Source organism: Haemorhous mexicanus, chromosome Z (assembly GCF_027477595.1).
Source record: "Haemorhous mexicanus isolate bHaeMex1 chromosome Z, bHaeMex1.pri, whole genome shotgun sequence".
Classification (NCBI taxonomy): domain Eukaryota; kingdom Metazoa; phylum Chordata; class Aves; order Passeriformes; family Fringillidae; genus Haemorhous; species Haemorhous mexicanus.
In genome coordinates, this window is record NC_082381.1 from 87,247,024 (window position 1) to 87,270,969 (window position 23,946).

The 23,946-nt window shown below is 43.5% G+C and overlaps 1 protein-coding gene across 3 annotated transcripts in view; it reads left to right on the top strand.

Moving 5' to 3' along the window:
* The first annotated feature begins 3,338 nt into the window (after window positions 1–3,338).
* The window catches only part of ARK2N (arkadia (RNF111) N-terminal like PKA signaling regulator 2N), a 44,770-nt gene continuing 24,162 nt past the window's right edge, over window positions 3,339–23,946 (top strand). For 2 of the 3 annotated variants that reach the window (XM_059873217.1, XM_059873218.1), the window contains exons 1-2: window positions 3,339–3,471; window positions 18,040–18,853. In XM_059873217.1, coding sequence (XP_059729200.1) covers window positions 18,130–18,853 — 724 coding nt within the window. In that variant the 5' untranslated portion in view covers window positions 3,339–3,471; window positions 18,040–18,129. Of the gene's footprint in view, window positions 3,472–3,564; window positions 3,716–18,039; window positions 18,854–23,946 lie in introns of those variants that run through there. The other variant, XM_059873220.1, reaches the window with a different exon arrangement.

Here is a 23,946-nt window from a genome sequence, read left to right on the forward strand (position 1 = left end):
TTCCTTCCACGTTTCCGAGTCTCAGGAAACACCTGCAGCTGTGCAGGACAGCCCGCGGGGTGCAGAAACACCCGGACGGTGTTTAACGAGGGCATGACAATGTTTAAAGTGTGCATTACAGTGATTAAAGTGCGCATTACAATGATTGAAATGTGCATTACAGTGTTTAAAGAGGGCATGACAACGTCGCTCTGATTGCACGGAACGCTTCCCCCCACGCACCCCCCGGGGCCTGGGTCTCCGGAGATGCCTCCCAAACCCAAAGATCCCGGGATTCTGTGGTCTCAGGGAGCGCAGGATCGCCAGGAGCGGTGTCGAAGGGAGAACGTGCTTGGAGTGTGTGAGCGGTGCTGGGCGATGCGTGTGACAGGGACAGAGTCAGTGACAAGGGACAGTGATAGGGACAGGGACACAGTGACAGTGACAGAGTGACAGGGACAGTGATAGTGACAGGGACGCTGAGAGAGACAGGGTGACACAGGGCTGGTGACACAGGGACACAGGGAGAGCGACTGGGGATGCAGGACACAGGTGGACAGGGACACAGGCACACAGACAGGTGGACAGGGACACAGGGACACTGAGACAGGGGCAGGGACACAGGCACGCAGTGACAGTGACCCTGGGACACAGAGACACAGGCAAAGAGGGACACAGTGAGACAGATATAGACAGGAACATGGAGACACTGTAGCAAGGGGATACAGGCACACAGGGACATGGGGACACAGGGACATGGCATAGGGACACAGCGACACGGGTACACGGGGAAGGGGACATAGGGACACAAGGACACAGGGATGCAGAGACAGTTGCACAGGGACAGGGACACAGGAACGGGGACATGGAGACGTAGGGATATAGAGACACAGGGACACAGGGGTACAGGCACACAGGGACGGGGACTAGGGACACAGGGACATAGAGACACAGGGACACGGGGACAGGGATACAGGGATATAGAGACACAGGGACACAGGGATACAGGTGGACGGGCATGGGGACTCAGGGACACAGGGACACAGGGATATGGACACAGGGACACAGGGATACAGGCACACGGGGACAGGGACTCAGGAGCACAGGGACAGGGACACAAGGAAATAGAGACACAGGGACACGGGGACAGGGATACAGGGACATAGAGACACAGGGGTACAGGCACACGGGGACAAGGACACAGGGACAGGGACAAGGGGACAGTTACACAGGGACAGAGGAACATGGACATGGACATAGGGGCAGGGACCCGGGGACACAGGGACACAGGGATACAGGCATATGGAGATAGGGACAAAGGGACATAAAGACACAGGGACCCAGGGACACAGGGACAAGTAGACAGAGTCACGGGGACATGGGCACAGGGACACGGGACCGGGATACAGGGACATAGAGACACAAGGACACAGGGACACAGACAGGGACAGGGATACAGGGACACAGAGACAGGGACAAGGGGACAGGGACACAGGGACAGAAGGACACAGGGACACAGGTGGACAGGGACACAGACATTGGGGCAGGGACACACACAGGGACAGGGATACAGTAACACAGGGATACAGTGACACAGGCACACAGGGACAGAGGGACAGGGACACATGGGGACAGGGGCACAGGGAAACGGGGACCTGGGGACACAGGGACATAGGAACAGGGATACAGGGACATAGAGACACAGGAATACAGGCACACGGGGACAGGGACTTAGGCACACGGGGACAAGGGTACAGGGACACAGGGACAGAGGGACACGGATATGGGAGCAGGGGCACGGACACACAGGGACACGGGGACATGGGGACAGGGACATGGGACCGGGATACAGGGACATAGAGACACAGGCACACAGGCACATGGACACACAGGCACATGGACACACGGACACACGGGCACAGGGGCACATGGACACATGGACACACAGACACACGGACACACAGGCACACAGTGACACAGTGACACAGTGACACAGAGACGGACACAGACACACAGACACACGGACACACAGGCACACAGTGACACAGTGACACAGTGACACAGAGACGGACACAGACACACAGGCACACAGACACACACACACACACAGGCACACGCACACACACAGGCACACAGTGACACAGTGACACAGACACACGGACACACAGACACATGGACACACAGACACACAGGCACACGGACACACAGTGACACAGTGACACAGACACATGGACACACAGACATATGGACACATGGACACAGACTCACGGACACATGGACACAGACACAGTGACACAGACGCACATGGACACACGGACATACAGATGCACAGACACACAGACACACAGGCACACAGGCACACGGACACGGACACACGGACACACAGGCACAGACACACAGACACGGACGCACGGACAGACGGACACACAGACACACATGGACACACGGACACACAAATGCACAGACACAGACGCACAGGCACACAGACACACACAGACACACACACAGACACATACAGACACACACGGACGCACAGGCACACAGACACACAGACACACAGGCACACGGACACACAGACACACACAGACACAGACACACGGACAGATGGACACACAGACACACACGGACGCACGGACACACAGACTCACAGGTACACGGACACACAGACACACACAGACACAGACACACGGATGCACGGACACCACACACGGACACACGGACACACAGACAGACGCACAGGCACACGGACGCACGGACACACAGATGCACAGACACACAGACACACAGGCACACACGCACACACAGACACACACAGGCACATGGACGCACAGGCACACAGATGCACAGACACACAGATGCACAGACACACACAGACATACAGACACACGGACACACAGACTCACAGGCACACAGACACACGGATGCACGGACACACAGATGCACAGACACACAGACACACAGGCACACAGGCACACAGACACACACAGACACACACAGATACACAGACACACACAGACACACGGACGCACAGGCACACAGACACACAGACACACACAGACACACACAGACACACAGACACACACAGACACACACAGACACACACACAGACACACGGACGCACAGGCACACAGACACACGGACACACAGACTCACAGGCACACGGACACACACAGACACACAGACACACACACAGACACACAGACACACGGACGCACAGGCACACGCCGCCGGGCCCGGCGCGCTCCCGCAGCCCCGCGGGCTGGCGCCGCTCCCGCCGTTCCCTCTCCGGCCGCGCGGGGTCGCTGCGGGGCGCGGGCGGCCCGCGCGGGCGCTCGCGGCGCGGCGGGCGGAAGTGACGGCGCGGCGGCCGCGGTGACATTCCCGGCTCTTCCCGGCCGCTCCGGCTGCTCCCGCGGCTCCGGCTCCTCCGGCCGCCCATGCCCCGGCCGCTGCCCCCGCCGGGCAGGCCGCGAGGGGCCCAGCCTCGCACAGGTGAGCGCGGTGCCGTGCGGGCGGGGGGCGGCCCGGCGCTGCGGGGAGGGGCGGTACCGGCCCGGCCGCCGCGGGGCGGGGGCGGGGGCTGCGCCCCTCAGGGTGGTCCTGCTGCTGCCGCTGCTGCTTCTCCTGCCCCGGCCCCTCCGCCCTCCTCTGCCCTGACCCCGCCGGGGCGAAACTCCCCACAGATCCCTGGAGCAGCTCGGGGGCCGCTTTGTCTTTCCCGGGACTTTTTTGTAAGGTGCCTCTTTTTTTTTTTTTTTTTTTTTTTTTTTTTTTTTTTTTTTTTCCCCCTGCTCTTCCTGCAACGACTTTTGAAGTCGTGTGAGCTGTTGGAGAGTAGCCCTTGTTTCTCCAAGGGGCGCAAGGGCTGCTTTCTGTGCTTCTCCAGGGGTTTCTTTGCGTCTTTGTTTACCTTGGATGGTGTGTTCTTCTGTGGGAAAATGTGTTTTGTATGGGAAGGACGCTCGAGTTGCTCGTTGCGTATCTAGCCCGGGTTCCCCTTGGGCTCCTGACATCTAATGGGTTGCAGATGTGGCTCCGAGCCGCACAGCCGTCCGAGGGGAATATAAAAGTTAACTGTGCTACTGGTTCCTTTTTAAAAGCGAAACAAGGTGGGCTGAGCAGACTTGTAATATTTTAACTGTTTCCCCAGTTCCAGTACTGTAACTTCATTTGCCTGGAGGCTACTGAACAACAAAGGCCGCTTTCTGAAAGACTTGTTGTTTTGTTTGTCTGGTTTTTAAAACGTTTTAAAATTTATTTTTAGGGTTACATCGCTTCCACCTTTGTTAAGTAGCATCAAAGTGTATTTGTGTCTTCATTTGTTAACCGTGTAACAAGGCAGCTTGCCTTAAAGTTTGTAGGTCCCTTGGTGAATCTATAACTGTAATAACTTAGTTAAGCAAGGTCGTGGTTGTAACTAGTTGTGCACTTTAAACCAGCACAAAGTACCTAACAACACTTCAAAACCTGAAAAAAAACTTGTGTGTCAAGGTGGCAGAAGTCAGTCCTGTTTGACCTTTTTTTCCCCTGACAAGTAATTCTTGCTTTTAAAAGTGAATGAGTAAGTAAATCTTTGAACCCTTGAGCATCCCTTTAAGAATGTAAAATTTATTTTCATTCTCCCTCCCAGAGATTTTATTAGGTTTTAGATCTTCTCTGGTACTTGTCAAGCATCAGACCAAATAATAGTTTCACATACGGGCAAGGGCTGTACTATTTCCACTCTTCAAGCTAAAAATTTAAGTACAAACAGTAATGCCTCTACCCTTGGAACAGGAAACAAATGCTACATTTAAAATGTTTCTCTTAAAGCATGCTAAGTTGCTTAAGTCTATTGAAAACATAGTGTTTGACCTTGAGGTGGGAACTGAGTTTGGTGCTCTTTTGAGCTCCCCACCGTGTGTTTGTCCTGCCCCAGTGCCACCTGTAATTGCTGTTCCTGTGGTTTGAGTGCTGGGATCCAGGCAGTCAGGGCAGCACAGCTTTCCCTGCTGCCCTGGAGGAGGGAAACCCGGCCTCTGTGGAGGAAACAGGTCTGTAGTAAACTCTCAGGAGAACAGTGAGGTGCTTGTCATGTGTTTGCTAAACCCAGACACCCCCCCCATATATATATATATATATACATACATATAGATAGATAAATATAAATAGATATATGGTTGGAAAGCAGTGAGAGGAAGTGTGGGGAACTCATCTGTCCAGCAGCAGTTGTTCTTAAGAGTAATTTTCTGAGAAATTCTCACCTCTAGTGATCTAGAGGAGGCTGGTGCTGTCCAGGCAGGCTCCAGAGAGGGTGGTTATGTGGCTACTGAAAGCCAATAAAAAGCAGTTTTCTGTGGTTCTGGCTTACCAGGGACACTGGTGCTCTGTCTGGGGAATCAAGGGCAGGGATGCAGCAGGTTATGGAAGGCAGTGTGTGAGTCTGGGCAGCTGGTATTTCTGCTGGAGTACATGAGGGCAACAGTTCTGACTCATTTTGAAACACTTGAATTTTTTAATTACACTGTGTCAACTATTTCTGTTTGCTCTCCAGCCCAGTTGCTGGTTGGAGTGGTGAAGAGGTGCAGGGAGGAGGAAGGGCTGTGGCCTTGTGCATCCAGACGTGTGAGGTGTGTGGCAGTGCAGCCTGGCCATCTCTGCCTGCTTGGAGGGAATCACAGAGCACAAACCAGGAGTGGGTGCCTTAAGCTGGGTGCTGTGGAGGGAGGGGAAACGGGAAGGAACCTGAAGCCACCCACAAGGCAGTTGAGAACAGTCACAGCAAACAGAAAATGTTGCCCTGCTCTAGCTGATAAAGAGGAGGTAGGAAGGATGTTTGGGTGCCTTTGACAAATGGGCACTGTGGAGGGGGTTAGATTAATGAGGTAAGTTAAGGCTGAGTGAGCAAAGAGTAAATATGGATTATCATGAGGGGCTTTGAACATGAAACGTTAAGGAGATAAGTTGGTGTAAATCAATGAGGGCAACAAGAAATAATTGCCTTGGCTGTCCTGACCTCCTTCTCCTTGCTGTATATTTACCTTTAAAATGCAGGATTCTTTGCCTGGATCCTGTTCACTTTCTTCCCTTTCCCTTGTATATTATCATATCAACTCCCTGCACCACCAAGGATGTATGTGCCATCTTTGACCTGCCTGTACATCAACATCTCACTGAAACATCTGTTAATGAGATGAAGGGTCTCTACGTACCACATGGGGAAGGGGCTGCACACTCAGTGATCCAACTCTCTGGTTTCCCTCTGACCAAAATACCACCAATTATCTAGCGGTATGAAAGCTTTGGAAAGTTTTTTAAATTACTAAATAGTTTCAAGCAACTTACATGTACTTGTCTATAACATTTTGAACTTCTTGTGTTCATGGTACTTTTTGACAGAATTGGGTCTCTGGTCAATCTCAGCTTCTGTGTTTTTATCTGTAGTTGACAGGATGGCTTAGAAAACTGCAACCATTGACAGAAACTGAGCAGCAGATTTAATAACACATTTACGGGATCAAAGTAAGAGATTTAAATATCATAATTGCCAGCATGTAACTTGTACTCTGGAAAAAAATTACTAAAACTTGAATATTTTTTGCTGGCTTGAACAGTATTGGTGGTGATGGGAGCTGAAAATGAAGCAGCACTGGGAGAGGGGAACAGGCATAGTGCTGGGAAAGAGCTCTGAGATAAAGTGTGGTACAGTGTGTGTCGCTGCTCTGAGATGACCTTATGTGGAAAGGAAACAACTTTTGGTTTTCCAGAACCAAAATAAATGTTCAGCACATGAATGAGAGTTCAGCCTTTATCACTCTAACTCAGGAGCAGCCAAACTTTTGATACTGGAATCTGTGGCAGCAGATGTTAATTGCAGGGAACTTGGACAACACAAATCGCCACAGAAATAGTACTTTCTGTCACATCTTTGTTCCAGGTTTTTAATGCATAATGCAGTTCCAAGTCTGCGACTTGAGGTTTAGAGCACAACGTCCACAAATGTGCAATTTTGAGCAAAAAGAGAACTGGATGGAAGGGACTGTAAATCAAAATGTGCATATGGTGTAAACATTAGCCTGTGCTGTTGCCTGGTCTGATGGATGTAGTCCCTCTCTGAGCTAAGCTGAGTGACTGATGCCTCATCAGTTACTCGGTGTTACTGGTTAAGGATTCAAATTTAATCTGTGCTTGCCCATTCACACTCGTTAGTGTTGCCTCTCCCCGTGTCTGATCAGCGTGAGTGGAGCCTGTAGCAGTTTCTCCTGGATGTGACTGGCTCCCTGCAGCTGGGCACATGCGGGTTACTCACTCAGGGCTGGAAATGAGATGCAGCTCGGCAGCGGAGGTGTTGCAGTGACACTGTGTCAGATGCATTACTGACTGCTCCAGGAGCTCGAGTAACTTGCCTATGGTCATGAGGTGTGTCAGCTTTATATTCAGAATTATTTACCTTATTATTTAATAAGGTATTCAGGGGTTTTGTATCAATTTGACCACTCAGTCTGTCTCTCCAATGCTCATAAATGATCTAAGTAGCAGAATAGTGTACAGGCTTCAGCCTTACCGTGCCTTGTGATATTTGGTCTCCAAGAAGACAGCTTGAAAGCTGTTAATACTCAGTCTGACAACTCAGTCATAAGTGGAACAGGTGGTCACTTTTTAAATAAATGCAAGTTTTGGAACATTCCTTCAAGCTAACATTCTTGTTTCAGTGTCTGTGCATTGTGGATTTGACATTACAGTGAGGATTCTGCAGTGTCCTGCAAGATGCTCTTCTGTGTGATGCTTCAAAATTTCCTGAAAATGAGCAGGAAGACCCAGACCTTGATTGTTCCTCTTGCTACCTCTTTGCTTTAGTGTCTTGTTTCATGATGCTTGATGGTTAGCATTTCACAACTTATTTTAGAGAAGGCAGATTTCAGTTCCATTCATCCAACATGGGTAGAGGCCAAGTGACTCACAGTAACAGAACTGGGAATAACTAAAAGCCAGATTTTATAATATCAGTTGTCTGCATGATGAAACAATTACCATTTCAGTAATTTGTTTTCCACTGGGACTATTGCATTTTGGTGGTTTCAGTGTGAGGCTGGTGCTCAAACACTTGAAGAAAAAAAAAAGAATCAGGTTGTCCTGATAGCAAGGTGGGGCTAAACCCCTTGTGCAAAAGTGCAGGAGTGCCCTTCTCTTGTATTTTGGCTTTCTCATCAGCTGGTAATTCTTCTGGCTCATCAGCTCACTCTCCTGGTTCATGCTCTCTTGGAATGCCAGATCTTGCCAGAAAGACAAGATTTCTGAGTAATCTGGCAATTTTGGGAAAAAATCTTGGTAAAGAATAGGTCAGGAGAGTTATCTACTAATTCTGTGTGCTTGTGGTTGGAAATGCAATGATTTAAAGGCTGCCTCTTAATGAAGGAAGTTGGGTGAAATGCTTGTGGGGTCCTCCTCGTGTTTGGTGAGAAGTTTTTTGGAAATGAAGTTGCCCTTGTAGGAAAGAATGGTCTTTTGGGTAGAGGTGCCCGTGAGCCTGTAAGTGCAATTTCTGTTGCCAATTAACAAGGTTCATCCAGATGAGGTAACACCTTTTGGTAGCACTGTGCAGAATCTGTGAGGATTTTTACAAAAAACCATGTATTTCTTTGACTATTGTGTTTTGAAAGCCTTCAAGGTGAAGTTCTATTTTTCATTGTCAGCAAGTCATCTTAAATGCAAAATACAGACTTTGGATCCACTCACTGTAATAAAGAAAATCCAGGGATTGTTGAATAAAACCAAGCTAAGGAAGTTTATTGAATATCTTGCCAGGGTTACCTTCATAAGCCCTCAATAATTACTTATAAACCTCACCTCCACTTAAAGTGAGTTTGATAACAGACACCTGATCTCCCTTGTTTGTTTCACAAGATCAAAATGGCTTTTTTACTGTTTAGCACCTGTGGTGGATATTGTTGTTTGTCTGTTTGGAGCTCTCCAAGCTCCAGCAGCAATACGGCTGTGTTGAATTAATGGAATGAAGTTGAATTGATAATCCAGGCTCCGTGTTCTTTTGTTTTTTTTTGTTCCATCTCCCCTTTTACTGGGAAAGCTGTTCATATAGTTTGTCTCCTGTTGCTAACCATTCTTTCTGCCAGCTGAGCCACTTTTTCTTAAACAGGAATAATAATGTAGGAAGAAGTTTTGGGGTAAAAGATGCATTTTAAGGATTGTTTGGTTTGTGTTTTTTTGGGGGCGGGGTTGAAAAGAGGGGGTTCATGTTTGATTTTTAAATTTTTTTTTCTCCTGTCAGTACTTGCTTGCATGGTTCTGCTGAAAACTGCCTTTTCATTTTCTTTTTCTCTTTATGTAGCTGGTAACTTGGTATCTTCTTACATACTGTTATTTAATTTCTGCAGTCAAATACATGCAAAGTCTTTTGTGTGTTGTGGGAAAGAAATGTCTGCGTTCTGGTCTGTCTGTTCTCTTGAAGTACAGCTCAAATTTCTTCTCCTCTGCCAATTGGAAGTAAATTCTGTAGAAAGATAGTAAAGCTCATGTTAGAGGCATTTTTGGTTATCACACGTGTGACTGGCTTTTGACCTAGTCCATTCTTTTTTAAATACCCAAAGTAGTTTTTGTTCATTTGTTGAGCCAACCTGTATTTGCTTCATACTGAGACCTGGGACCTGAATTCTTTCCTCTTTTAGGAGCACTTTGGACATGTAAAGACTGCACTGTGATTGTTAGCAATCTGGTGGGTGCTGAAATCAGCTGGCACTTCTTGGTGTCAAGAACATCCCAACAGCTGTTAAATTTCATCATTTGAATTGAATGCCACATGACTGGACTTTAGTGTACTGATACCATTTATTTTTCTGTGGTATACCTTCTCTAAATCTCTGTTGCAGTATTTAGATTTGATACTGCTAGCTCAGAAATTAAAGAAGCAAGTGAATACTATGAGTAGCTATGTGGATAAGAAAATTATTTGAGATCAGGGCTTGTTGGGCTTGCAGCTCCTTTTCAGCCCTTCTGTAGAATTTGGATGTGCCACCTGATGGTCAGACCATAGAATGAGTATCTTATTGCCCTATACCTTATGGCAAAAATATTCATTGGTGTTAAATTAAAGCCTTTGAAACTTTAAAATACCTGAGAGTTGGTTTTGTTTGTTTACCCATGGCAAAGATGTGTAAAAACATCTGACCATAAAATATTTACAAACTGTAGAGTTACTTAGTATCTCATAAGTTGTCTGTGTTAAAGGGCTGTCCTGAACCCACAGCAAGTCTAGTTCAGTGCCTTGAGCTTTTGGGGAGATGTGGAGATGCTGGAAAATTGCTGTGGGATGTGGCACTTGAGGACATGGTTTAGTGGTGAACTTGAGGACTAAACTTGAGGACATGGTTTAGTGGTGAACATGGTGGTGGTGCTGAGTTGAAGGTTGGACTTGATGATTGTAGAGGTATTTTTTTACCTTTTACCTGATTCTGTGAATATGGCACTGCTGAGATGTATTTATTGCTTTGAAGTTACATTGCAGTTGTCCTGATCTACCAGTTGGAGCTGTTGGCAAATGACACAATGTTGATTACTTTCAGTATAGCTCAGGTAAACGTTCCTAACTTCTGCTCTGAAAATTAGGATTAATTTGTTACGTGGTGTTCAAGCAATTCAAAATGTGGCTTTTACGTGAGCATTACTCTTATCATGGTAGAAGTGTTTCTTTAGGACATCTGTTTGTATGTAGTGGGGAAGCACAGAGCCCATTTCAGTCAGGAAACAGAAATGGACAGGTAAAGTGGGAAAACCTGTTAAACTGAGTATCTTAGAAAAAGGTGGTCCATCCCTATGATGATCCTCTGTAGGGTGATCTCCTGCAAACTAATGTGTAGCAGAGAGAAAAGGGAACTTCTGTTGTGTTGACTTCTGCCACTTGTTTTATTGAAAGAAAAAATGTAAAAGTGAGTAATTTAAAGTTTTAGGAACAGGTAGTAATAAAGATATGCCACCTGTAATTTTTAGAGTAGAGAGCTTTGTAGACTTTAAATTGTTTTGCCCTTGAGAAAAATGGTTTCATTATGAGGAAGAAAGGAGATTCTTAGAAGGCTAAGTGCAGCCAACCCTGCGTGCTTTTATCTGTGTGCAAGGACTGTGACTTTTTCCTTGTGGGGTTCCAAGTGCAGGTGGTGAATGTTTATGGAAGCCTGTGTGCGGAGTTGTGAAATAAACCTTAGCTGGCCCTTGCCTGTTCTTTGAAAGAGGGAGAATATATGCATTAAGCATTACAGTGCAAAACCCTGTATTTAAGTGTGCAGTTTTACTTCTTATGTAGGATAAAAAAATGTTGCTTTTCAAGACTGCAAAGGATGCTCTGCAAAGCTTTGTATTAACACATACACTAGTAATTTGTATTCAGGCTTTGGTAATTTGTATATGCAGCCTGTTGAGCACTCAGTAGGAGCAGCCTGTTTTTAACCTTCATTTATTTATGCAAAGCCAGTTGAAACACAGAATTAGTTTAATCCTTTCTTCTTTTGCTTTGTACTGCAATTCTCTTGCCCTCTCTGTTCCAAAGGGTCCTATTCTTTGAGGTTGCTACCAGGCCTGATTTGTGAATCATCTGATAAAGATCCAGCTCCACTCCCAGAAATGTGCCTTAGGTAGAATCGCATGCCAGTGAGTCAGCTTTAGGGCAGCATTTTCAAAGGAACGCTATATAAATTACACAGTATCCCTGTGGGGGTGGATCAGTGTTATGAAAAATCTGCGGTGGAGCATCGTGCACACACATCCACACAGAGCTGAGTCAACTGTCTTGACTTAAATTGACTGAGTGCTGGTCTCACTTCTGTTGTTTTAAGTGCACCGGTTTGTGTGAGACTTAAAAGAAAATGAAGAGGAATGTGTGGTATCTTCGGGAGGAGCTGAACAAGCTGGGAAGTCCAGAAAGTGTTGGTATTTCTACTTTTGTCTGCGTGCAGATTGGTCTTTCCTGATAGATGTCTGATTTTTTTAATTTATTCATTTTTAGTTAATTAAGTATTCTGCTCTCTGGTGTAAGGAATGGCTTTAAACTGACAGCAAGTAGGTTTAGATGAAGTATTAGGAAGCAATTCTTGGCTGTGAGGGTGGTGAGGCCCTGGCACAGGATGCTCTGTCCCAGGAAGTGTCCAAGGGAAGGGTGGGTGGGGCTTGGAACAGCCTGATCCAGTGGGTAGTGTCCTTGCCATTGGCAGGGGATTGGAACTGGATCATCTTTAAGGTCCCTTCCAACCCAAACCATTCTGTGATTCTCTGATAATTCTGTGTGGTTTTTGTACTAAAATGTCACTGGTGAGTTCGCTGGATTATTTGCTCATTTTCGATGGAAAGGAAGGTGGTTTGAGAAGAAAGAAAGCATGATCGAGACACCTACAGCGGCAGAGGGTTTTGGTCAAGCTTCAGTAGTGGACAGGTTCATTTGCACTTCACATCTTCAGAGCTACACATCCTTCTGTCAAAAGAGGGCCTAACTTTGCTTTTTGCCAACAATTCATCCAATATTTTGAAGCATTCATGCAGTACAGTCAACTCTTCAGTACCCAGGCCATTTGTAGCTTCTGTCCTTTCCCAACCCACCCTCCTCAGACACATAGTCTATCAAGTGCTCGAGTCAGAGTTCATAATGAGCTTGTCTGTGTGTTTACATTTTTAAAAATAGTCAGCTATTTTGCATAATTTTATTAGCCTCTATTTTATGCATTTGTCGTTACCTCTCTCACACCTCTGATTTATTCCATCTCTGTTGGGTAAATGTGAGATAATGTAATCCACTGGAGATGGAAATAATTGTTTGTGTAAAAATGAGCCATTATAGCATTTAGTTCCTTATAAATATCAAAACATTCATATTTAGATGAAAATAACTGACTTCTGTGGCACTGAAGCTGTGAGGTTGGAAGGATATGGAAGGATCTCTAGTTAACTTTGTATTCTGAACAAATAACTTGCATGCAGCACTGCAGTTTAACTTTTCATTTATGTAGTAACAAGAGTCTAAAGAATGTACATGATGTTATTTGCTTCAATAATATAACTACAGTTTCTCATTTTTTTTTAAATATGGCTTCCAGTTGAATGGTAAGTGGTGAGAGGAGGTGGGTTGTTCAAATTGTTTTCTTTCAGCACTAACTGAAAGGGCATTAAAAGGCAGTGTTCTGCTAGATAATTCTTTTTCATTTCAACAATTGCTAGAATTGGCATAAGAAGGTTATATGACCATAAGCAGGGAAAAGAAGGGGTCTGTTGGACTGTGATTAAGAGGAAATATGTTAGTAAGAAGCTAAAGGGAGTTTTTCAGCAAGCTGCTGTGAAAACACTAGTACCTGCAAAACGAGAATCTGTCCCGTCCATAAGTTCAGAAAAAGAAGAGCTGGTTTGCTGCATACAGACTAGGCATTCTTTATCATTAGTCAGCTTAATAACATCTAAAATGACAATGTACAATTAAGGTTAGGGTGTCATGGGGTTTATTAAGTATTTCAGGCTGTTGAGAGGTACTCCTTGTTTAGCTGAAGTAAGTTGTAAGTAGAATGAGTAACATTCTAGCAGTTAATATATGATATGTGATTTAGTGTGTTGATTGCTTGGCCTGATTAGCTGGATTTGATGAAGCCTTCAGCCTTAAGCTGTGAACTCAGCTAATCTTCCTAATAGCTGATACAGAGCTGTGTTTTATCTGTGTTGTGGGAAGGACATTGATAACAAATGGGTATTTTAATTGCTGCTGAGGACTGCTTACCTAGGTGAGGGCTTTTGTAGTTAGTTACCTGTGCTCTGCCACAGAGTAGAGGCACCAGGAGCTCAAACCAGAGATCAGCAGGCAGCAACCACCAGCAGAAGCTGCAGTTCCACATGAGTTGAATGGCCTGCCTGGACATGGAGAGGGACCCAAATAAGGTGCTGTAATGCCCCAAAAATCAGCAGTGAACTAAGAGATGCAGGCAAGATAGGTGAGGGGCAGGTGCCTAAATTCTGTAATTCCCTGTGGAGTTCTTTGTTCAGGGTCCCTCTGCAGAGACACACAGCTTACATGCGGCTCTAACACTGTTAAATTATTTATTTTTATAATCTGATGCCTGAAACTCTGCTCTGGCAAACCTGCTGTCTTTAATATAAGTCTTTGTGCTGTAGTACATATTACATGAAAATTGTTCTTTAGGAAGCTACTAACACCTCTCAGGCTTTTTGCTCTTAATCTTTTTTTTTTTTTAATTTACAAAAGTCTTTTCCCAGAGCAAATGGTGCTGAGAGGGAATGCTCAGGACCTTCTACTGTCTCTAGGCAGAACCTGTGAGTTCAAGGTGTGATGATACAAAACAGCAATCAGTTTTATATCAGATTTGTTTTTTTTTTACAGGGGTGATTTGTGCTTGCTCTCCCTTTTCTCCTTTCTGCGAGCTCTGGCAGAAAATGTCACTTACTTTCTCATTTTGATTTCTGCTGGCTTATTGAAAGGAATCTACACACAGAAGGGTTGGCCAGTTCTGTGCACAGGAGGGAATATGATGGTGCAGTCACAGTTGGGTGGGGAAAGAGTGGGGACAAAACCCAGAGAGGCTGGGTTGTCTCTGCAAATCTGACCTTCAAAATCCTTCTGGATTTCTTCCCTGAAGTGCAGATTCCTTAGCGTACAAATTGTGTGCCTTTACAAATGAGTCCATGATTTGAAAATATTTCCCAGGATAATTTAATGGCTTTCTCACACTGGTGTGTTATATGTGTGACTCGGAAAATAACATTTTCTGTTGGAAAAATAGAGCACAGAAGTTTTTACAAAATTGCCTTTTAAAATTTTCGTTGCAATATCTGTTCAGCAGTAAAAGGAGAATGCCATTTCTGATCAACATCTAATTAAGTATCCATCTGTGTCTGTAAGCATCACAACTTATTTTCAGTGCTGTGTTCTCATTTCAGTAGAAAAATGGTCTTTTGCTTGCACCACCTTGAGATTTCCTCTTCTAGTACTGTTACTAGAAAGGTGAGTGGCAAGAAAGGAGTGGGAGTTTTTCAATAAAGTCTCTTCTTGCTGTTCCGTACATTCTTCAGAGGGAACTAAATACAGACATTTTTTTCTTTCTTTGAGACAAGGATTTCCTTGGCATAGATGTTTTTTGCCAAATGGACTGCATTCCTCTCTCAAGCAAAATCTGTTTGAGTCATGGTAGGGTTATTTTTTCCCACTGAGAGAAAGGCAAAGCTCTGGTTTTTTTATATATATATATATATATATATATATATATATATATATAAAGGAATTAGTGATGTCTAAAGAGCCAGTTCAATGGACCTGTAGAGTACAAACCTTACCAGGACATGTGGGTTTCTTTCTATATACTCAGAAACACATCAGTGTCATGAAATTACTATGCCCTCCTCTACTGCCAACTCACTGAAAGTCACTGTGTGAGGCATCAGACCAGTGTGGTTGGACTAATTAAAGATCCCACTTAATATTAAAAAAATCCAGTAAAATAATTTCCATTGAGTGCTAGCAAGGTGGCAATGTGCAGATGAAACATGTTTTTTTCTGGTTGATAGACCAGAGAGATGGAAAGGCAAGTGCAGGTGTTGTTACAGCCCCTTTGGGAGCTGTGAGGTAAATGATGTTTCCAAATAGGACATTTGTGGAAAAAGGTCTCTAGCTGACTTTGGCTGCCCTTTAGCTTCATGTCAAGCTCTGTTCTTTGTGCTTCCAGGCTAAAAGGTTGAACAGTGCAGAAATTGTTCTGCAGTTATTAGTATGAATATTTAAGTATGTTTTCATTTGGCCAAGCTAATACTCTTTTGGTTTGTGTCTGAGCAACCAATATTTTCCCTGTGTGTACATTTCAAAACTCTCAGAGAAGATATTTTTCATTTTAAAGTTCATGGCCAGAGGAAAGCTGGGAGCTGCACTAGCAGGTACAATACAAATTCCAGTTGTTCCATCATCAAGTCTGTGTTTTATTTACCAGTATAATAGGAGAATTATTTGATTGTAAAGATTTGTGAGTGAATTATGTACAAATATTGATTTTACTGACATGCATTTATGTCTCAGAAAGTGTGTATTCATCATTTGGGTTTGTTGGTGCTCTGCTGTAGCCTTGGAAATTAATTGTTCCTACATGATGTTTACTGCTTACATGAAATTGTTATCTCCAGAAAGTCTTCTTTGAAGTTGCTTTCAAGAGAGGGTTACTCGGTGAAAGTATGCACAAATATTTTTCCTCTTTTCCAAAATATGCATTTTAGTCTGGTTTTTGCAAGGGGATATGCTGAGTTTATTGTTTAGGACATTGGGTTTCTGGGGTTTTTTCCCCTCTTATTTAGCAGGTTTGGTCTTGCCATCTCCATCTTTCTTGTGATGTCTGATTCTAACCACCCCTTCTTTCCTGAGTGTTTTCACCATTTCCTTGCACCCTACAGCAGTTCATTCATTAGCGTGAGAGAAGCATGAACTCTATTTTAGTATTCTCTAGAAATGAAGTTTCAGAGTGGGTTAGGGCACACAGGGCAATGCTGAGCTTGGCACAGCACCTTTAGAAGCAGGGAAGTACCCTTATATTGTGTATTACCTACATGTATACAATTACATGCTTGCAGGCAGCTTGGGATGGATAAGGAAAACGAAGAAGGATTCTCAGGGTACAGAAAAATCTCTCTGAACCATCTGTGCTTCCTCAGGGTGCTCAAGTGCTCATTGGCCGCAGAAGTGTAGTTTTTCAGATAAGATCTCACTGCTGCATTTTCTTGCCTACACTTTGTTTTTGAAGTGCCATAAATTTATCATTTACTGTACTTCTGAAGCTGTAAAGGATTTGTTCCATGTCATTCATCTATAAGTGAATGTGGCAATTGAAAGATCTTTATTCCGTGTTGTATTCCAAGAGAAAATTCAGGTGAAAGGCAAAGTGTGAATAATGAAACAGAATGGTAACTATTGATCTCTCCAAGAAAATTTCTTTGAAGTTGCTTCAGGTAGTTTTGGGTAGATAATGTGGTGCAAGTTATCAATCAAATAAATAGCTTGGTCTTTTTATTTGCACTGAAGCAATGAATTTATTAAATTATAACTTGAAGTAAAATGTAGGATACTGGTGGGGGTAGGTAATGTTTTTGCTTGCAGCCCCTACTATTTAATGCTTCTTTCCTGGCAGATTTGAGAGAAACTAAATCAGCCTTGAGGTTCTCATATAACCAGAGCTTGCATGGGAGACAATCAAGGACTTCCTGAATGGTGTATTAGATATTCCTAAAACATCTTTGTGTGACTCACCAGCGTGGTGGTGCTCTGGTGAGAGCAATCTGTGTGACACCTCTGGAGCCAGAGCCTGTAGCTCTGCCTCTGACAATTCCATAGCCCTTCTTTATTTAATTAATCTTTGATATATAAGGTTCCCATGTAGAATGGTTCCACTGGGAACGCCGTTCAGTGTGACTCCAGTACCATTTTTCATGGATGTGTAAATAAAAGAATAATTTGGTGTAACAGGATGAGTTCATTAGGAAAAGGTAAATTAAGAAAACCAACATGATGCTGAGCAATAATATGCTCTTCTGTAGAGCCAGGCTGGGAGAGCCAGGGAGTGTTCACCTGCACAAGAGAAGGCTCCAGGGACACCTCAGAGCCCCTGCCAGGGCCTCAAGGGGCTCCAGGAGAGCTGCACAGGCACTGGGCACAAGGCATGGAGGGACAGCAGCCAGGGAATGGCTTCCCAGGGCCAGAGGGCAGGGACAGATGGGATATTGGGAATGAGGAATTTTGCTGGCTGGGAGGGTGGGCAGGCCCTTGCCCAGGGTGCCCAGAGCAGCTGTGGCTGCCCCTGGATCCCTGGGAGTGCCCAAGGCCAGGCTGGATGGGGCTTGGAGCAGCCTGGGACAGTGGAAGGTGTCCCTGCCCATAGCAGGGGATGGAATAAAATGGTCTTTAAGGTCCCTTCCAACCCAAATCACTCTGGGCTCTGTAAACCCATTCTGTCTGCCATTCTCACCGAAAGCTGTGAGTAGTTTATGGTAACACTGTAGAGAGCAGGCTGAGCTAGTTGTGTAATTCCTTCCTACCGTTCTGTTCCTGTGCAGGCTGCTGCATTGCTGGAGACCACATCTAGCTCACCCAGCCTCCTAGACAACGTGCTCAATGCTTTGAGACTGGAAGGACCTTGCTCTGCAATGAAGATGGAGGCAGTAGGAAAAGCAGAAGAACTGATTGATTCAGAAATTCCACCAAAGGCTTCTGAAAAGCAAGAGACTGCTCCTGATGAAGACAGGCCTATAGAACTTGAGACACAACCTCAGAAGGACAGCGTGCCCACTGCAGCAGACTCTGCGGTGCTCTCTTCCATGCCTTGCTTGCTGATGGAACTGAGGCGGGACTCCTCGGAGTCTCAGCTGGCGTCTACAGAGAGTGACAAGCCAGCGGGTGGCCGAGTTTATGAGAGTGACTCTTCTAACCACTGCATGCTTTCCCCTTCCTCCAGCGGGCATTTGGCTGACTCAGACACGTTGTCTTCCGCAGAGGAGAATGAGCCCTGCCAAACTGAAGCCACCGCGGAGGGAGACCCTTCTGTGGTGTCCGGAGCTGCAGTTGGGAGGAAATCCAGGAGATCCAGGTCTGAAAGTGAGACTTCAACAATGGCTGCCAAGAAAAACCGACAGTCTAGCGATAAGCAGAACGGCCGCGTTGCCAAGGTGAAGGGTCACCGGAGCCAAAAGCACAAAGAGAGGATCCGGCTCCTGAGGCAGAAGCGGGAGGCAGCTGCTCGCAAGAAGTACAACCTGCTGCAGGACAGCAGTACCAGCGACAGTGACCTGACCTGTGACTCCAGCACGAGCTCGTCAGATGATGACGAAGAGGTTTCAGGGAGCAGCAAGACAATCACTGCAGAGATACCAGGTAGAGGATGTTTTTTAAACTGAACTGTAACACGCCTGGCATCGTTTCTCAGCTGTCATGCTAAGTTAGATGAGTGACACTTGAGAAAAACCCAGGAGAACTGCAGCTCTGTGTAAATTTGAAGACTGCAGTGTAATAACAAGACGTGGGCAAATTTAAAAAATCCGTTCTGTGAGGTTCCTGTGCACTTTTACACACCAACAAAGCATAGATATGGTAAATCGGAGGAAGGCCTACCTTTGAATTCTGGATTTTTCAGATCTTTGTAAGCCTATATGAACTCATGTCAGTGCTGTCAAATCCCCTTAGATGGTGATAATCTAATTCTTAAGATAAGTGGCCAGCTTTGCTTTAACATAAAAAGGCCACAGCTTGGCAGCTGTGTTAGAAATGGCATAGCACACCTCTTGCCTGTGTAACAGTAAGGCCCTGGCCATTATTGCACTTATTCTGTGCTTTCAGCTCAACACGTCAGTGCATGATAAACCTGCTTAGCCTTATTCTAAGTTCTTTCAGATTGCAGCTGGTCACCTATCTTAGGATACAGATATGATTACACAGGTGCCCAAGACATATTCACACCTAAATTTTCAACATTTTAGATAAAGTTGTTACCATTTTCCTATGTCGTTAGGATCGGTAATTTCTACATTTTTGACTTTCTGACACATCTATGTTAAGATAGGAGGCAGCAAATTATAGGGGCCTTCTTGTCATTTTATTAGCAAAAGAAAGTTGAATTCTTCAAGGTTTTTGTCTGCTGAGTCTTTGTTATTTTATTAGTCCAAGTGCTGTGGACAGGATTTTGTGTGAATTATTCTTGCAGCATATTATACCGTAGAACCATCATCATATGGCAATCAGAAATAAAATCCATAAAAATAAAAATACATAAAAATAAACTTTTTTTGCTTGCCAATTTTTACTGGGTTACATGCCTTTTTGCCTGTTGTGCTAGAAGTTTTTTCTTTTTGAGAAAAATAACATATTACATAGGGCAAGAACATTTAAAGGAAAACTGCAATATTAAGTTGCTGAACTAATGCTTTCTAGATGAATTATTTAAAATACTGCAGCAGATTTTACAAATAACTGACTTAACTGAGTTGATTGTGGTGGATGATGTTGTCACCATGAAAACTGGCATTTTTCCCACACCTGCTAGGAAGCAAGTTGCACAAAGGAAGTAAATGTTTATTATTAGAATGTCTGGAAAAGGCAAAATATCCTCCTATAATTATTGTGTAGTAAACTTTTCATAGAGATCTAAAATTATTTTTACCAATTTAGTAGTCAGTCTTGTATCTTTCAGAGTTTTTTGCTTTTTTATTTATAGTATTTACACTTTGGGCAATTTAATCCCAATTTAAAGCCTGTTGACGAATAACTATTTCACTGATTTTTGGGACAGGTTGTTCCCCACCTCTCAAAAAGCCCCAAAACACACAGAATAAATCCCTCAGGTCACATTCTTTTTTTAAGTCATTAAAGTACCTTGTGACCCAGAATGGCACCACATGGTATTTTCAGGTTTCTGAGGGCCATTGTGGGGACCTGATGCCATTCCAGGATTATTGTTTGTGTATCCCTGGGTGCCTCTGTATTTGACTCTCAGTCCTGACCATGAATGAGATGCTTTTGGTGGATGATCCCATCACATGAACAGCTTGACTTTTAGTGATGATTACACCAAGGCTGAGCTTTACCTGTAGTGCAAGAGTGCCCAAACCATCCCAAGGGAGGGACAATAACATTTATTCTGATTTCCCAGCACGTGTCATCTGCTCTGTGCTGAGTTCTGTTTAAGACAGTAAAAGGTTTGAGCTGCCCCCTTGGTGCAATGGGGTGCGATGTGTACCTGCCACATTGCAGTTTTCCTTTAAATAGAGACGGCTTTGCTTTGTGGGAAATGCCTTCCAAGTGCAAGAGAAAAAGTACCCTCTGTAGAGATGAGGTTGCGTTGTGTCCAAAAAACGCATCCTGTGCTGTTTTTGGGTGGAGACGTTGTGGTTGTCAGAGCTGCGGTGGAGCTGCGAGTCCGGTTGGACTCCCAGCGCTCCGTCGCAGCGGTGGGTTCCCAGGCCATCTGCCATCCCTCTGCCTGGAGCTGGCAAAGGACTCAGTTCCTTTTTCTGGCTAGAAAGCCATTTTAGTGCACTTAGCAAAACACTGCGAATAGCCTCAAAATTGAGGGAGTGAATTGAGTGTAGATAGAAAACAATACAGGGTATCAAAAAGCGTTACTGGAATTTCAGTGTGCCAGTGGAAGGTTGGAAGGTTTGACTTCAGTGTCAGGACATAAGCATGAAAAACTTTTGCCTTTACTTTTGAGAGAGTTAGTTACCTGTACACATTGATGCAGAAGAGTTTTTTACAAGCAGCTTGTGTTCCCCTTAGTCTGTGTCTAGACATTCAGCTGCAGTCTTGGTTACTTACTCGACATCACTTATTTTCATATAATTTTCATTTTTAGCCTTCTGTTGCCCAAAAAACAGCTTTGCCAACAGAGATGCTTTAAAAATTTTAGTGACAGGTAATTTGGCCCTCGTTACAAAAATTACACAGACTCTTAAGCTGTCAACAACACAGGTAGTGTTAACAGCAGGCAGTTTGCTTGTGTGTGGTCTGAAAAATTAAATTGCCACATTTGAGAATACAGTAACCTTTCATGTTGTGTCACTAAAACTATTCAATTTAAATAGTGCAATATTTAAATAAACCTTTTTTTAAACCATCCACATCGCTGGCTCTGAAATATGTTTGGCTAAATTTGTAAGGTAAAGAAAATGTTCAGTGAAATACGTGATGATGATCATGATGACGCCATTAAGTTACAAACAGTGCAGTTGTTCAATAGACAGTCAGGTCTCTCTGCTGAGCTTAAAGGTACTATGGATTAAATTAGTGCCAGGCTTGTTTTTCTCCTCAAGGAAGACTGCAGAGTTGAGATTTTATTGGTGATACTTCAATACAAGTGATCTGCACAGGAGCTCAGCACAGTGCAAGTTATGGAATTCTGAATGCATCCTGTGATGTTAATTTACACCTGAAAATACAGGTTCTGTCTAAACTTCAGGGGTGCTCCTGAGAGCCTTTTCACTGGCGTGAGCAGTCATAATCTTTGGCTCTTTGTTTCAGGGAATGCTGTGATTTTTGGATTGTTGTAGATGAGGAACAACTTTTTGCCTTTTAATGACTGAGCCTCTCTGTTGGCATCTAAAATTTTGCCATTCTTCAACACCACATAAACATGGCATAGGAGTCCTGAAATAGATTCTGCTGGGCTTCCTGCTGTAGTAGGAAGTTTTTCCTTTAAACAATTTCCATGCGATGCTGTAAATTAACTCTGAATGAAATTGGCATGAGAACAAGTCTGGGAATCAATACCTGTTGCTGTGTAAGCTTCTCTTTTGGAGGAAGCAAGGGATTTTTAAAAATTTAAATAATATACAAAAATATTTAGCATTTTACCACCTTTGTGGTTTCTACAGCTCAGAAAAATCTGAATTGAAATGGGGATGACTTATATTTTAGGCTATCACAAAAATCTGTCAAAAAGTTTGAGTCTTAATGTTGAAAAAGCTGCATCTCACTTTGTTAAACAAAAGACAAGTCTTTTTAAATATGCAATTAACCCAAAGAGATGGGCATAGGTTCCTTCCTCCACAGTTCTCCTAAGAACTGTGTATAGCTCTTGGATAAAGCATCTGCAAAGGATGAATTCAGAATGACAATTATAGTTAATAGATAGGAAAAAGAATTAGTCTGATCAGAATGATTTGCTGTAAGATACTAATTTGGAAGTGTCTGCAGCAGAATAACACAGGGGAGCCAACCATTGCTAGTTAGAATGAAGATGAAGCATGTTTTACATTGTTATGTTGCCAGGCTTAGTAAATTAAATTTCTTTGGATTTGGTTATTACTTAGATTGTACTTAAGAGATCCCATAAAATCACAACATTGGGGCATTTCTTGGGTGCTGTTTTGCAGGAGGTGTTGTCTTGAAAATGAGAGAGGAATCTTTGATTCTGACCCCTTTGTGACCTCAAATTTCTTCTTCTTTAAACTTAGCATAATTAGAAAACTATAGTTTAAAGTTTATAGACAGAAGAGGGACCAGTTAAATAAATGCTAGCATTTTTAATATGTAAAAATGCATTTTTAGGCTTGGGGATTTTTTTAAAATAAAGAAAAGATTGACTACAGCTTGTTGTAGTAACTGCACAGGAAGCATTTAAAACATTGTTTTTGCTGCTGCTGTAAATTTGAGATACTCTATGAAGGATACCTTTTAAAATTTGTATTGCAGGGCTATATATATTTCAATACATACTTTATTCACTTTACAAAACAGTTTTGTCAGCTTTGACCATACCTAGTTCATTCCTAATTTCAAAAGCTTGAAAAGGTTGTCTCACTTATCAACATCAATAGTTTTTATTAAAATTGCAATTAAAAATTAACATTACTTGTTTGTATGTCTATGGAAATCAGAAAGATTGTAAGTTTGTTCCTTGAGTTTAAGTTAAGATCTGGGCTAAAGACAAAGAAACAGAATCATATTGGATGTTCAATACTAGAAGTAAATGAACAGAAGAAGCACTTTTTTAGGGAGGAAAAAAAAATTATTGAATATACAAAAGGAGCCATGTTTTAGGAAAAAAGATACCATTTTACCTAATTCATTTTGGTTAAAATGCAGTTGGAGGGATGTAAATTAGTATAAAGCAAATATTTGTAGCAGAGGACATGAATGCTGAATTTCCAGCATGTCTCATAGGTAAACAGATGGGCAAGAAAGACTTAAAAATTACTCTTCAGAAATGAGAGAATAACCTAGGGCTTTGTTTAGCTGTTCTTCTGGGATCTGTGTATACCTCATTTAAACAGTTCCTAAAAAGAATGTAATGTTTAAGTGATACTGTAATTTTGTGTACTCGGTGAAATCCCAATAAAGACTTAGTGCCTTAGGTTTTTATTAGTAAATATTTACTTAGGTCATGCAATGATTTCTCTCATTCTTAGGGTATTTTTTATTATTATTAAGCTAGAGGGTGCCACAAGTTTCACATTTAGATATTAAATTACCAT